The sequence below is a fragment of the Chenopodium album genome, chromosome 14 (assembly GCF_948465745.1).
Source record: "Chenopodium album chromosome 14, dcCheAlbu1.1, whole genome shotgun sequence".
Lineage (NCBI taxonomy): Eukaryota > Viridiplantae > Streptophyta > Magnoliopsida > Caryophyllales > Amaranthaceae > Chenopodium > Chenopodium album.
In genome coordinates, this window is record NC_137847.1 from 8824230 (window position 1) to 8840527 (window position 16298).

The 16298-nt window shown below is 32.6% G+C and overlaps 2 protein-coding genes across 2 annotated transcripts; both read right to left on the reverse strand.

Annotated features, from left to right (window-relative positions):
- Nucleotides 1-3189: 3189 nt before the first annotated feature.
- On the reverse strand, nucleotides 3190-8211 carry LOC145578820 (RING-box protein 1a-like). The gene is made up of 5 exons (XM_081636119.1): nucleotides 8046-8211; nucleotides 7881-7931; nucleotides 7707-7766; nucleotides 3567-3638; nucleotides 3190-3482 (listed from the first exon to the last, which is right to left on the reverse strand). Exons 1-5 carry the CDS (start codon nucleotides 8173-8175, stop codon nucleotides 3445-3447), a joined length of 351 nt encoding a protein of 116 aa, XP_081492245.1. The 5' UTR covers nucleotides 8176-8211; the 3' UTR covers nucleotides 3190-3444.
- Nucleotides 8212-11359: 3148 nt separating this feature from the next.
- LOC145578821 (serine/threonine-protein kinase RIPK-like) lies at nucleotides 11360-15128 on the reverse strand. Its single transcript, XM_081636120.1, has 5 exons — nucleotides 14505-15128; nucleotides 14096-14231; nucleotides 13112-13248; nucleotides 12867-12990; nucleotides 11360-12276 (listed from the first exon to the last, which is right to left on the reverse strand). Exons 1-5 carry the CDS (start codon nucleotides 14910-14912, stop codon nucleotides 11708-11710), a joined length of 1374 nt encoding a protein of 457 aa, XP_081492246.1. The 5' UTR covers nucleotides 14913-15128; the 3' UTR covers nucleotides 11360-11707.
- Nucleotides 15129-16298: the final 1170 nt, after the last annotated feature.

Sequence of the window (16298 nt, forward strand, 5' to 3'; positions counted from 1 at the left end):
ATATATAGCAAATTGATTTCAATATAATCTCATTCTTTCGTTTACTCATCCATAATTCATATAAGTTACATGTACTATGTATTTAAAATATGTAACACAAAAATATATAGCAATTTTAAAACCACAACATGTGTTTACTTTGAAGAAATTTATAATGGTAGATAAAGATTCCAGTAACAAATAAAACAAACTAATATGAACTATAAAAGTTAGGTTATTACATATTTCATAATGAATTTTGAAAAATTCAATAATATTTTTTTAAATTATAAAACCACCAATATATTTCACTTTAATTTATTATAATTTTTTATACATAAAAAATGACCCGGGGCATTACCCGGACCTAAAACTAGTTCATCATTCAAATTCATTCGAAAGTTAGTTCAAGATCAAGGCTAACTATTTTGTTTCTAACCCGTGATGAAAACAATCAGCACTAGACGGTGACACAATTAAAACTTGATTTGACTAACCCAATCAATTAATTGATTAATTATTATTTAACAATGATACGTACGATGTCAATTGTCAATTTGCTAGTACACGACATAAGAGTTGTGTTACGCGTTAATGCGTTATGTCTAATAATAATCACTAGGATAACATCCGTGCATCATTCACAGTAATTTATTTTTGGGTTTTTGTAAATTTTGTTTTCATATTTTTTTTTTTTTTTTTTTTTTTGAGCTTAAAATGTTCATAAGTTTATTTTATTTGACCTCAACTATGCTAACAATTCCTATAAAGACTCCAACAACCTAATATCGGCATAAATTACCAATATAATAGGTATTGTATCTATTTTAAATTCATTACCTAAATAATAGCTATTACCTATTTAAAATTAATTAGCATTTTATTTAAAAAAAGAATAGCATTTGAGCGGGAAATCTTTACATGAAAAAGCACTACGTGTACAACTTTGAAAAAAATATAATATCAACGGTTGCTACTTTAGTATTAGTTATAGATGTGTGCTTAATTCAGCACAAAATACGGGCCACTAACTTTAGTGGATTTGCACATGAATTAATTCAAAAAAATAAAAAATTGCACATGAATTTGACTTACTAAATTGTAAGCCAAGATCCCACCAATTTTTATCATTTTTTAACCGTGAATTATGGTGTCACCAAATCATGTTATATAGAGTGCTATACAGTGTATATGTGGATGGAAGATGATGTTAATTGTTTAATTTTTATGATGCATTTGATTCCTTCTTCTTACTCTTTTTTGATTCCTTCTTCTTACTCTTAATGAAATTGAGTTAAGTCTTAAGCATACGTGTACATAACTAATAGTGTGTTTGTAGTTTCATTGAACTACCTTAAATAATGATTAGGTGTGTACGTAAAATAGAGTTGAAACATTTAATGCGTGGAGTCTAAAAACAGAAATGTCAAACATGTATAGTGAGAAATTAGAATCTTTATTTGAGACTTAATCTTAGAAGAGACTAAAAGGTCGCTAAATTTATGATGTGCCAAATACATATTTGCTTCTCAAAAAACACGTTTGAACGACAACGTTTTTCTATGTTTGGCATCGTCCACCACAATATTAACTTGCTTCTTAAATTAAAGTTGTCAAGTTTAAGGTATTTCATAATGAAAGAAAATGAAGCAACCTAAATCGTAATTTCTAATCTCAGACTAATCCTAGCCCTCATATTAAGAAAACTTGATGAATAGACTTAGTTTGAGGTGATTGATTAGAAGATGGATAAAATTTCCTTTGGAATCTCTCTACCATGTACGAGTAATAAATATGAGTCCCGTAGAGAAAGAGTGATACGAAGTATGTTATAATGATCCGTTAGAATTTATTTAGTAGTTTAAGTCAATATTTCATGTCAACCAACAATTTAATGTTTAATATTTCTACTTTAGTAGTCATTTGGTTATGTTATTTACACGTAGAAACATTAACTTTTTACTTCTTAGGAATCTCCAATGTCCACAAAATATAATTTCCTAAAATTTTTTTTGTTTTTTTAACGGGGAAAACTTCATAAATAAAGGGCAAATTATAACCTAAGAGATCTAAAACAAGACACACTAAAAACAACAAAACCCACTTAGCTAAACCAGTAGAGGGAAATCGAAGTGAATGATTACACCCTTGTACATCATACCAAATACCTCGGAGCCTAGAAAACCAAAAAGGTTCTTACGAAAACCTTTTCTTGGACCAAAAGTTGCCAGATGAACCAAAGCCTTGAAGAAGGACAGATAATGCCAACAAACACTAAAGAAGGGAACCAAAACTTGCCATAATACCTATGCAAAATCCCGGCAAAAGCAGTGTAGTGACAATACGCTCGAAAGTCAAAAGCATCCTGTTGCCGACAAAAAGACCCATCACAGACTCCACTCCTAGGGATGGAAAAGCATAGCCACCTTCTAAGATTCCGAGAGCCAAACCACGAGAGTCAAATTTTTCCACGACTCTGCCAAGAGAAACCTTACACCAAAATGCAGGTTTCTTTCCTACCTATATAGAATGCAAGAAAATGGAAGACTTTGCTTACCCCAAATAATAAAGATGGGAGCACCTACACTGGGATGATAGTCAGTGAATGAAGACCCAAATCATCTCACAACCAAGAAGCAACGGGACAAGCAAACAAACCTCTCCCCTCAAACTTACCATCTCCATACAAACTCCAAATGCAGGGAATACTTTCTGCTTGCATAAATACCGCTAGCCTCTGGAAAACAGCACAAAGACAGAGGACATTGCCCAAACTATCAAAGAGGGAAGCCACACATGCAACATGACAACCCCCCCCCCACCCCCCCCAATATCACGATCCCTCCCCAAACAAGCAACTAATAGGACCACCAACCAAACTAGCAAGGGCTTGCTTAACCTTTCAACCCCTAAAACCAACCAACAAGGCTCCAAGAAAATCTATGCATCTCTAACTCATGGACAAGCAAAGGAAGAGAATTATTAACAAACAAACTCAACAAAACAAGAAACTTATATAAGAACAACATGACTAAACTAAGATATACCAAGAACAACTAAAAGAAAACAAACACACACACATATGTGAGACGACAGAAGGCAGCGAGAACCCGAAAGAAAACCTCATCGGCGGAATCCATACCACTACTAAGAACAAACGTCAAGGGCAACGCAAAAAGTTTGTTTAGTAGAATTGGATGCGAGTAATAATTCTGGAAATAAGGAGGAAATATTTGACGAAAAATGTGCAATACTGGACGAGATAGAGCTTTCTCTGAAAGCAGTACTAGCAATTTTGGCCAATGCATAAACAGGTAAATTGATTCTTGATGTTATACGACAAAAATCAATGGATCCATCACGTAGAAAGCAGTAGATTAGCAGCAAAACAATCAAGAGTTAGGCACTCCATACATCTGCACACACCCTCGGATTTTCGTGACATTAATCGGCAAGGTAACAACGCTAATGGCCATACTTCTGGAACTCCCACTCGCTGTTGTCTGGTAAATCAAATAATAGACGAGACTTAGGGAAATTATAGCAATAATAGACAATTGTATTGCAGAAAGGATAGGAAGACAAACCTAAAGGACAAACTTGACGGGTTTTAAGCCATCGGCTGATGCAGTGGAAATGAAATGCATGATTGCACACTCCTGCAAAATAATTCCAAATTAAGCCAAGTGAGAATTGATACGCCATAAGCCCATAACTGATAGAAGTTACAGATGTCGGGATACATCTGAATAATATGACAAACTATCAACCAGGATAAAACAATTAACCAGGGAAAAAACACCCATAGACATCACAGAAACCAAGAGTTCATATAAAATCTAACAAAACAGAATGCAGCCAGTGTCATTATAACTTAATCAAACTGCTACCTAAAGCATCAAGTCATCCAACAAAAAAACTAATATCTGCAGGAGAGATTTCAGACCGCAATTCAAACACTGAGAAGCAAGTTGTTCAGACTATTAATGTTGACTTCATGGACCAAAAACTACACTCATATATGACCAAGTGTGTATTTGCACAAAACTGCAGCAATTCATGCATAAAAAATTTATGAGGATCAAAGATGCTGATATATGCTGTGGTTCAAACTTTATAGAGCCACAGCAATCTATGTAATTATGTACTCAACCCAACAAGCACTTTGCTCCATACTCTCAACTGTCTCAAGTCTCAATTTAAACAAGCTATCACACTGGAATAAAAACATACAGTGAGGAGTTGTTCAAGAGTCAATCTTCGATAAATTTTTCACCGCTTTTCAAGCCATAATATACGGTGGATCTTGAAAGATATGAAAGTTCTCCTTCTAATTGTACAAAAAACTACATCGAACAAAGTTCTCCACAACAATAGATATTTTATCTATGAAATTTGAGTTTCGAAATTTCTGTATTCACTTTTTTCATGTATTCTTTCCCTCCACTTTAGGATTGGCAAGAGAAACAAATAATGAAAGACAATATTGTTTGAATATGGACAATCATATGTCTATAAAAATAACAAATTTACAATGTGAAAACAAATGAAAAACAAAACACCCAGAATCCAAAAGCACGTAAAGAGAATAGAAATGCAGAGGACAAATACAAAAAAGTAAATAAAAAAAGGGTTAGATAATGATACTTAAGGTGAATTAAAATCATGAGGATATCATGGTACTCTCAAGGTGCTTAAGAAATTAAGAATCATAAAGAAAATAGCCTGTTAATACTCCATGCAAAAGCTACAACTACGGGCTTACACATTCAGATACCACACTACGTGGCTACAGAGTTCAGAGAAATCACGGCTTTATTATGAAGTAGCTGCCAAAATAGTAGGCCCAATCCTCTAATTTTACCACATTATAAGAAACCATCTTTAATCCCAGCTTCAACAGATAGCTTATGAGCATCTTTGAAAACCATTCAACCCTCAAAACAATATAGTAAAGCAACCACTTCAATACAAAAAAGTTCATATTTTTTGCAAGAGGTAAGACCCTAAGAACCAAAGTGATCTGACAGGATAAGTCAAAACATCTACGTAGCAAACTTTTAAGAAAAATAAAATAAAATAAATTGTTCAGAAGTTCATATTGCAGCATGCTACCACTTCAACCAAGTATAAAATTTCCAGACATGCACAATTTAACCCCTCACCCACACCCACACCCACCCAAAAGTAAAAGAGGTAGGCAGTAACTTTATCAATACCAAACCAAGGCACTCCAACTCTATAAATTAAAATCTACAAAACTAGTCATAACTACAACAGTAACTCTATGTAGTATGTACTATATCCTATTTCTTCTGAGCAGTACAAATCAAACTCTATTAAATGCATCATTAGTAAAGCCTGTACAATCCATCCATATCGACTCTTCAACTCACGAATTATCTCAAACACTAACATAGTTCTCAACCAAAAAAAAAGATCCATCTCCAATGAAACCGAGGAACTGTATCATTCCTAGACATCCAAATCAACCAAAAAACAGTAAATAATTTAAAATCATCCCCTTGCTCCACTAAATAACACTTTGAGGAGATCGTCAAACATATTCAGAAATCATATCTGCAAAGGAATATTGAGATAACTGTGCACATTAATGACTAATTTTCCGCCTGTCTAAGCTCTTAGAAAGGAAAAGATTTCCTCACTATCACAATAGCCAACACAAGGTAACCAACTACATGCATGAAAAACAGCACTTTATGCTCTACACAAAAAGGCAAAAAGTATGATCAACTTCGAGGCTCTTGGCAAGGCAAGTTTGATAGGGCACAGTAGAGGCATCCTAGTCAGTTGACACTCAAAGCAGACCTTTGAAAACCCATTAGTACGATTCTGTACGATAACAATACAATATCAATCACACCAACTAATGTTCTATGGATGCCTAAATGCACATAGCTAAACCTCTATTCACCACAAAACTATAAGCAACACTGCTATAGATAGGCCCACAGGAATGCATATAGGCTAATATACCTTTCAATCCTCGAAAAAGTCATTAACTTCCCAGTCTTTTATCTATGATACATATATCATTGCACATAAAATCAGTGACATTTGTAAATGAATCGATTAAACAATATACTTCTTTCGTTTCTATTTAAATGATGCGTTCAATTTAGGCATGCATATTAAAGAGAGGAGAGAGAATGATAAAGCAAGTGGGGTACACTACTAAATGCAAGGTATAAAACTAACCCAACAAGGAAACGCATCAACTAAAAATAAACTTCCTAAAAAGGAATAAATGTCAACCAAAAAAAATGGAGGTAAGTATATGCCTTTGCCTCTGACCTAAATGACTAAATCACCTCATGCAACTAGGCTCTAAGTCCCCTATTTCCTTAATGTGTCTCATACTCTCATGCCTTTTAAGACATTTATCCACAACCTTCCACATCATAACCCTTTACGTTATAGAAATGTTCATTATTAAAAAAATAAAAAAAAATAAAAAAAAAATCAAGTTCCAAATCATATAACTCTTTAACAGCAAGATCAACAAATATCTTAGGAAATCAAATCTACCATGCCACCACCATAGCCTCCTATTAACCAAAGTAACCAATTCCAATTTTAGAAACTACTCCCTCTGTTTTTAAATACTTGCTCCATTTCTCCATGCGCGGAATTTTAGGAGAAATTGGAAAAAGTAATAAAATATGAAAGTAGTGGGATAGGTGGAAGAATAAAAAATTGTAAAAAGCAAAAGTAGTGAAGAGAATTGGAGGAGAGAGAACATAAAATTAATAAAATATGATTAATGGTGGGTCCACTAGGTAAGAAATTAATTAAATATTGTAAAACTTTCCAAATAAGGAAATGGAGCAAGTATTTAAAAACGGCCGAAAAAGGAAAGTGGAACAAGTATTTAAAAACGGAGGGAGTAGATCGTATGATCACATACTTAAGGGGATAAACTAAATCAGGAAACCCTTGCGACAATTCATTGCCTTTTTCACCCAAATTCAGCCAACTGCATTTAGAGCACCAAATTACCTTGTTAGAACATTAACCAAAAACAACATTTTCCAACAAGAACAGTTATCACAATCAAATTTGCAACATCAAACCCAAATCAACTATTACCCTCATTTATCCCAAATAGCTCCATTCAGCACTAATATTGACATGCAAATCCCACAGCCCTTGAGCAGAGTTGCAATTCCCAAGATATATTCATTCATCTACTTTTTTCTCATCAAAAATTTTCTAAAAATAATACTATGGTAAACTAACAAACTCTCAACCACGATCAATCGATCATCCTCACTGAAACTTGATAAAGAGTACATCAAAACAACTGTACAACCCTTTCTGAAAGGCTCTAACTTCACAATGCTATCTAGGCTTCTAAAACAGCAGCAATCAACTCCCTAAACAATTCTCAACATCATACACCGTCCATTCTTAACAGCAATGCTTCTCCTGCAAACACCTCCCATCCGATAACACACTTTTTCAAAATAGTGCAATGTAAACAGAATAATCATACACCCGCATCCACGAAGGAAGCTCAATCGAAAATGTCAATCGTTCACATATCTAGCCACGAACTCAAATTCCGAAATCACAATCTTTCTAAAACTATATTAATGAACTCTATATTAACTCAATTCCAGCACAAAGATAGAGCATATAATATCACAAATATTAAACATCAATAATCGGGAGGAATTCATTAGAGTTGAAGAGAAAAATAATACCCCAAGCAACAGTACACTCTTCACTGGTAGCACTCGCCTGGTTAGCTTGGCATTCAATACCTATTCGAACACAACATCAAAAAAAAACCCAAATTAATTTTCCAGAAACAAAAAAAAAAAAAAAAAAAAAAAAAAAAAAAAAAATCAAAACCAAAAAAAAGCTTAAAAACTCACAAAGATCCATGATGTGATTCCTGCAAATTGCGCAATTATCAACCACAATATCTGCAAAATAAAGCCCCAAAACTCAACAAAAACAGCACAAATAATCCAATAAAAACAGAAAATTAGGGTTAGGGTTTATAAGAATCGGGAGTAAAAAGAGGGGTTTAGAATTACCCCAAGCCCAGAGAGAAACGGCATTCCATTTCTTGATCTCGAAACGTTTCGGTTTCTTGGAAGAAGAAGAAGGACCAGGAGCAGTGCTCGAACCCTCGCCTGCGGGAACCATTGCCACGTCAGTCGCCATTGATGAAATTTCTTTTTCTCTCTCCTCTTTTTGTGTTTTGTTCTGATGAAAAAGAAAAAGGTTGGAAAATAATGGAGTTTTAATTTGTTCCTTATTGTCAACAAAAATAAAAAGGTTTTAATTTCTATAATGGATTTTTGTGTATGTGTTTAGCCCAAAAGGACGTGGATTATAAATCTATACATGTACTTTGTAGTAATTTTTTAGGAGAGCCCAAAACAATTATAGTGTCTATTTGGGCTTGTAAGAGTGCTAATACAGCCCACTTGGGAGCTGTGATACACTGAGAGTTAAGAATTTAAGGGTCTGTTGATCTACTGAATTGAACTGATTGGAGTTGAACTGAACTAAACTAAATTATTTATGAGAGAAGGAAATTAGGAACTGAACTGATTGATGCTGAACTGAACTGAACCGAACCGAAATTAAACTGAAGAGAATAGGCTCTAAGAGTATACTCCGTATAGAGTCATCTTCTTAGCAATAAGGGTTGACTCAAGTGGAAGGCAATCTGAGGTTACTTAAGTTAGAGAGGTCTAGGATTCGAGCCTCTCCGTTTGTAGAAAATTTTGTTGGGAGACTCACTCTCCATAAGTCAGGTGTGCAATGAGTCAGATTCGGATATAATTGGAGTTAAGCTCTAGTGAACCGGCCGGTGGGCATCCTAAAAAAAAGAAAGAATTATCTTGTTCAAGGCTCTATTTATAAATGGTGAATTTTCTTATTTATTTATTACGATAAGTTACAGTATAGTTTTTAGAGAAAATTACCTTAACTTATTATTTACCTATCTTATGGAAAAGGAAGCAAATTTCATGAGTATATTACTTTCAATTTTAGATTAGTTAGGTATGAAGAAAAATTCATTTTATTATTGAACGTATTTTACCAACTAATAATCAGTTAATTATTATTGTGTGCTTATGAACACATATTACTACATCAGAAAATCTCATTAACTACAATCTTCGAATATCCCACTATATTCTCCATGAATTAAAGATGCTAAAAACATGTGTCAATATTATATTATATACAAAGTACTTGGTATATCACATTGGCTGGACAAAATTAATTAGGTAATAGATCCGCAAGATATGCGACATGAATGTAACACATAAGATATTGTATGTTGGCTAGGCCAGCTAAATTGATAGTTCATATTATTTGTATGAGTTTGATAGTTGTACCAATACCCAATGCTTGGCTGTTAAAAGCATGGACGTGCAAACAAACAGCCAATTTATTTAGTGGCGCTACCAAAGTCGATCAATCGCCGTTGCTCTTTATTTGTCCTTGATTTGCTGCTATTTCTTAGCAATGGACGAAAGAGACAAATTACATTATTTTTATTATTACGACTAATTCGTATTTAGAAGCTTAATTGGTTGATTAATATAGTTATATATTTGCTTAACTTTGATTCTTGTACTTAGTAATATTATTCTTTTTCTTTTTATAATTGACATTCACTTATTTGACATCCATTGATATTGATCTTTTATATATGGAATTATTTTGACGAAATTTATTATTTATGGTGAAGTTTGAGGAGACTTTTTTGCGTTAAAATGAGGTCAGTTGATTAATGACAATTTAAAGAGTGTTGAGTGTCAAATTTGACATAAATTACTAAATAACTAAAGTAATGTAGTTGATTTTAAGTGGAAGAAAATAAAAAAACATAAACATTTGCTTAACTTTATCAATTAACACCACTTATGCACGCTAAGTTAGACCGCTAGTCCACTTAATAAATTGGTGTCGGAAAAAATACGATATAAAAGTGGTGTTATTCTACGCTCTACACATGTAATTAATGGTACTGTAGATTTCTAGTCAATTTTAGAGTAAATTTAATTTTAAGATGTTTATTACTTATTAGATGATGCGTTTTAGTGCACCTTTAATTTAGAAACTTATGCTACACATTTTTTGAGGTTATAATTATTTGGTTGACATATTATATCAAAGCTACTTGTAGCTAAATAGATGTATTAGTTATTGGATTAATCACACAAACTGTACTACTAGTTAGTTCCATCTCAAATTTTTCATTTGTAAACCCTAAGAGGTAAGAGTGTGTATTAGGACTTTCTCATTACAGGTAACGACACACATACATGCATGGCTGGGATTATATAATTACATTTTGCAACTTCTTTCTTTCAAATTTTGCTCATTTTCATCAAGGGTTATTTTTTCACCTTTTCTTTTATCTCACCCGAATGAAATACACTTTAGTGAGTGCAAAGGCTCATCGGTTGATAGAATGATAGTGAATGGTATGTGATACATTAAAAATTAATGAAAGTAAAACAAATTAGTGTATAGTATATATTGACACACCGACAAAATACTTATTCAGTGTGTCAATAAGAGCTTGAAAAATGAGTTTAATATACCGACATTTACATGTGCAATTGTGCAACGGATAAGTGACAAAAATAATTAATATGCTCAATTCAAAAACAAGGGAAACATGTTTAACTCCCCTATCCAAAAGTCGAAAGTAGGTAAAATTAATTGTGAAAAGATTTACTTAGCTTTTTTTGTGGTCAAGTAATTAAATAGTCTTAGACATGTTCAAAAATGCCATAAAAAAAAAAAAAAAAAAGTCTTAAATTTTTTTTTTTTTTTTTCCAAGTAATGAGTATGCCAATTGACATGCAAGAATTTGATTTGTTAGGAGTCACTAGGAGACACATACAACTTTTGTAGTACTTAAATAAAGACATGATGATACACATAATGATAATGAACACCACTATCAACAAGAGTTGGCTCAAGTGGTAAGTAACTTGATGTCACTTAAGGGAGGTCTCAGGTTTGAGCCTCACCGTATGCCCAAATCTTGTTGGGAGACTTACCCACCATAAGCCAGGTGTGCTACCCGAGTCGAATCCGGATGTAGTCGGAGCTAAGCTCCGGTGAAACGGGTGGCATCCTAAAAAAAAAATAATGAACACCACTAACATTACAAATTAATCTCATCTTAAAATAATAATTTAGGAGTAAATCAATTAATTAAAAAATGTAACCATTCGGCTTTAATTTTTATGTCAGCATATTGAACATATTGTAAAGGGCACCTCATCTCTTAAATTAGCTCATCAATCATGTCAATATGTAAAATGAAAAGGACATCAAATTAAACATAAGTTTATAAGAAGGCAACTTGAAGTATCATTAACATATTCTTCTAATCTTCATTATAATAATAATAATAATTTGATACAACTTTGTAACAATTCCAAAAAATATGTATATATAATTTTGACAATATGAACTAATCAATAAAAAAACCCTCATAATTCAAAGAATGTAGAAAAAAATAAAGACAAACGTATATTGTATCCCTATTCTATTTATCTAGACACTTGATATTTTTGCAAACTTTGTATTTACAAATGTGAAGTTTCCATTTTTTTTTTTTTTTTTTTGTCCCCACTTTTGGGTGTGTGTGTGTTTTTTTTTTATCACATCCAAATAATGTTACTAGTAACATTTTTTTGTTTTGTTTTTGTATGGTCTATGCTCCTCTTCCCATGTGATGGTGGCCCGGAGAGTTAAACCCATTTCTAAGGTTTCTTTGTACATTAGGGTCCGAGTTCACTATACTTGAAGGTTTTGGTGCTCTTATACGGTTTATGTCATGGCGACGTTGAGGACGTTCTTGATGGTTGTTGTGGTGGTGGCCATTTTCTTTCTTCATTTCACCTCCCATTTTATCATGGGCGGGACTTTGGTCACTTGGGGCGGTGTAAACGAAGGGTCCGGATGGGATATCATGGGTTAGGTTTAACAAGGGTTCCAAGGTTTTTACTACAACGCTCATTGTGGGCCTGCTTCTGGGGCGATGGCTTAGGCATTGGTAGGCTAGTAGTGCAGCCTTTTGGGCCCCATCTTCGGAGTATTGATCCTCCAATCTTGGGTCCATTAAACGTGGAAGTCGTCGTTGGCTCTGCAATTGTGGTCTAGCCCACTCGGCTAGGTTTTGTTCTCTTTGAGGACGGTTCTTGTCCAGTGATCGTCTACCTGTAAGGAGTTCTAAGAGTACTACTCCAAAACTGTATACATCACTCGCGGCTGTCAAATGACCTGAAAAATAAAACATATATTACTTTAGTACATACTTCGTATAATATAACTTTGGAAGTTAATTAGAAAAGGCTTTATTTCAACTAATGTCTAGAAGTCTTTATTTGTAACCAGTCAATTTCTACTCTTCTTATACTTTAATATGTTTGTCAATATTCTACATCTATGTCATAGAGATATCTATGTTATAAATAAAAGAGGTCTCTTGACTACCTATTAATTAAATATACGTAGTATTTTTTTTAAAAAAAAAATAATTAATTCTTCCTTAAGAAGAGAAGGAAATTATAAATTTGTTATCATATTGAACAAGTTACACTTAAAAGAAAAGAAAAGAGTTAATTTGAGTTATTTTATTTTTCTAATATCTTGCTTATTTGGATAATCCATCTATACCCGTCAAGTTAGAAGATACTTTGTATAAGTTACATGATTAGTCAAATAACATTCTAAAATGCATATACTATCAAGTAAAGTTTGGAATATAAATTTAAAAATTACAATGTTAAACTATCTTTTTGTCCAATAATTAAAAACAAAAATATGCTTTAAATATTCTACTATGAATGAATTGAAGTAAAAAAAATTACCAGTCATGATGTACTCAGGAGCAGCATAACCTTGTGTGCCCATAACTCTAGTAGAAACATGGGTGTCATCTCCCTCAGGACCTTCTTTCGCCAAGCCGAAATCAGATAACTTAGGGGTAAAATCCTGTAGAATTGCATAATAACTTTGATGTATTAGTAACATATTAATGAATTATGTGTATGTTTTGCTACTTTCTTGTAATGTTTATGATGGGAGATTGTTAACAACGACATGATGTACTTACAGAATCCAATAAAATGTTTGAGGCTTTGAAATCGCGGTAGATGACTGGGTTCTCTGCTTCATGAAGAAATGCGAGCCCTTTAGCAGCTCCAAGCGCGATCTTTAGTCTTGTTAACCATGGAAGTGAAGCAGAAAATCCTGTAAATAAGTTGAATTTGGATATTAGTTTGATGAATTCTGGTTGTTTTCTTTGATGAACACATTCTTACAATAAAATGTTTGTAGAAGTCAAATATAATATAATGGCATACTAAATGTTTCTAGAAAAAAAATAAGTACTTGACAAAAAAGGACATTTCAATTACAATGGTAGGTAATTTGAGATTTTGAAATCTCAACATATTAATGTGATTTGTACAACTTTGTTGAGCAGTTAAAAGACGCGCAAACTAATTAATCATGCAAATGCTTCTCATACGTTAATGCTAAAGGAATTTAAGGTTTAGATGATAAAATGTTTCTAAACTTTTCCTCAACATAACCGACTCATGCTCCTATTTACATTGTTAACAAATTTTGTTTCATTCATGGTTGCAAAGCCATATATGAGCAAACCTATCTCATTACCCCCATATCCAAAAAAAATCATAGGTAATTCAACGCGAAAAAGTCAAATATAATAAGTAGTCCGCAATACTGATAAGATCCGTGCGAATATTAAGGACTACCACAAGAAGACATCAAAAAGATTGTGTACATGAAAACAACCATCAAATTTGCTTCCTTTTGCTTTCCATCCTTTCCAAATAAGGTATAAGCAAAAATCAAGAAATCATGTAAATAAGGCGTCAATATCATTCACCTAATGCACACCTAATCCTCTAGATAGACTCAATATGTGTCAAAAAGATAAAAATGTTATGATCATGATCATGGTAGAAAATTTATGAAAGTTAGCCAACCAAAAAAAAGAAAAAAATTAAAGGTGTATTAATTTAGTACTTAATTAAATTAAATGAAATAGTAATTAAGTTGGTGAACTTACTTCTAAAGAGTTGATTTTCAAGACTACCACGAGGCATATACTCGTAAACTAAAACTCTGTGTTCATCTTCACAGCAATATCCTATCAACTTTACCAAGTGGGGATGTCTTAGTTGTCCAAGCACCTTCACTTCTGCCTGTAATCAATTATTTTTGAAAGGACATTTTTAATTATTATTTTGTCTCAAAAAAAAAATAATAATAATAATAATAATAATTTATAAAAAAAAATTAGAAATTAAAAATAAAATTCCCCACCAACATTAATTGACCATTTAAAATATCCAAAAATTATTCAAATATTTGTACATGCAAGTTAAAAAAATACGAGTAAAAAATTAACCGTGATAATCTTGAACCACCCAATAATTAAAACTCGACAAAAGGATAGATAGATAAAAAGTTCGTACCAGCCATTCGCGATGACCTTGGGGACCGTCGAGGTCAAGAATTTTAACTGCGACAGGTTGAGCCTTTAAACCGGGTCTAATTTTATCGTCGATGAACCCTTTATGGACCGGGCCAAACCCGCCTTCTCCAAGGAAGTTAGTAGAGGAGAAATTTTGAGTAATCAATCTTAGCTCATTGAGATTAAACTCATGAATGTTAGACCCGGCTAAAGAGATGGATAGATCCTCTGATAAGGTAAGCGAATTCGGGTCACTTAGATTATTTCCGAAACCATTCTTTTGAAAGTATTGATGTTGATCTGAAGCTGCTATTTTCTTTTTTGGTTTTGGAGCATCAACGGAATTTTCATCAAATATACCACAACATGGCATAAACGTTCTCCAGGAGATCTTGTTATCGACTGTCATTATGTTACGCGTACTGTCTTTGTGTATAAAAATGGCGGATATGGAGTGATGATCTTGTATGAATATGTTATGATGAATGATGATGATGAGGTAGCTAGCTAGTTGAGCATTGAGATTGTCATGGAAGAATATGAAGAGAGAGAAAGTTAAGAAGAGGGTGTGTTTTAGAAATGGTGAAAAATGAGAAATGGAAGGCAAGACTTTTAAAGGGAAGAGGAAAAGTTAAGAGAAGTGAGGAAACATCCTATTTCTTGCCCTCTAATATTCAAATCAACAACTACCCTCCACAATACAAACAATTAGATAGAGGTTTACAACTCCTTTTGAATATTTCTCTTTTTTTATTGATTATTTTCGCGAAACATATTTTTTAAGAAAATAATTATATTATATTATATTACAGCGGGTTGATTTTTGAAAAGAGTATAACAAATATTGTGGAAAATTTCCTTATTGGATCTAGGGAAATATGTGGAAGTATCTATTATGATGTACTTGTATAAAATAATGAAATAAGGAAAGTCTTAAGTCTAATGTATTTGGTTGTAAAGGGACAATGACAAAGATACCCTTTCCTTGACTTTGGCTCTCATTTTGCTATTTGAAGTTTATTAGTGTCAAGCATTGCTTGCCCACAAAGTTTTAACTTATTTGGAAGGGCTTATGTAGGGGATCAATGATGTCAAATTATTAAAATTCTACATAATTAGACGTCAATTTATCACATAGCTTGTTTTAGGCATGATAGATTGACCCAATCAATTATCGGATTTTAATTTGAAATATATTGTGAAATCATATAACTTTGATTTGATTTTTATCATAACTAAAGGTTATATAAGCTGTTTAGAAATCAAGATTTAAGCTAAGAAATGCTTGGAGTAGCTTCAAGTTTTAAAAACATTGGTTTTTAATTTACCCTTTAGAGTATCCAGCTTTATACTCCTTACTAGCTAGCTTATAAGTTGTTATAATGTATTTTGTATAAGAAGATAAAAATTGACATAGAGATTAAAACAGTTGACGACATTATGAGTCTAATTACCATTGGATAAAATATACATTGTTCCACACCATAAGTTTGGGAAAATAATATATAATTGTATATTAGGTAAATAATTCCAGTTTACTTGTTTATGTATTACTCCGTAGTAGCTTAAATTGTGTAAATACACAAATTGACTTTAGAAAACATGTAGAATTTTTTACTTACATGAAGCATAAACTATATATAGTCATAAACCAGTTATTTAATCTTCAATCGAATTATTATTTTTTTTTTCAAACCAATCTCAGTTTTATATTCATAGATAATCGTGTTTAAGATTTCCAATTAAAATAAATCAAAGAAAAGAGCTTAATTAAGCTAATTACTACAAGTGTACA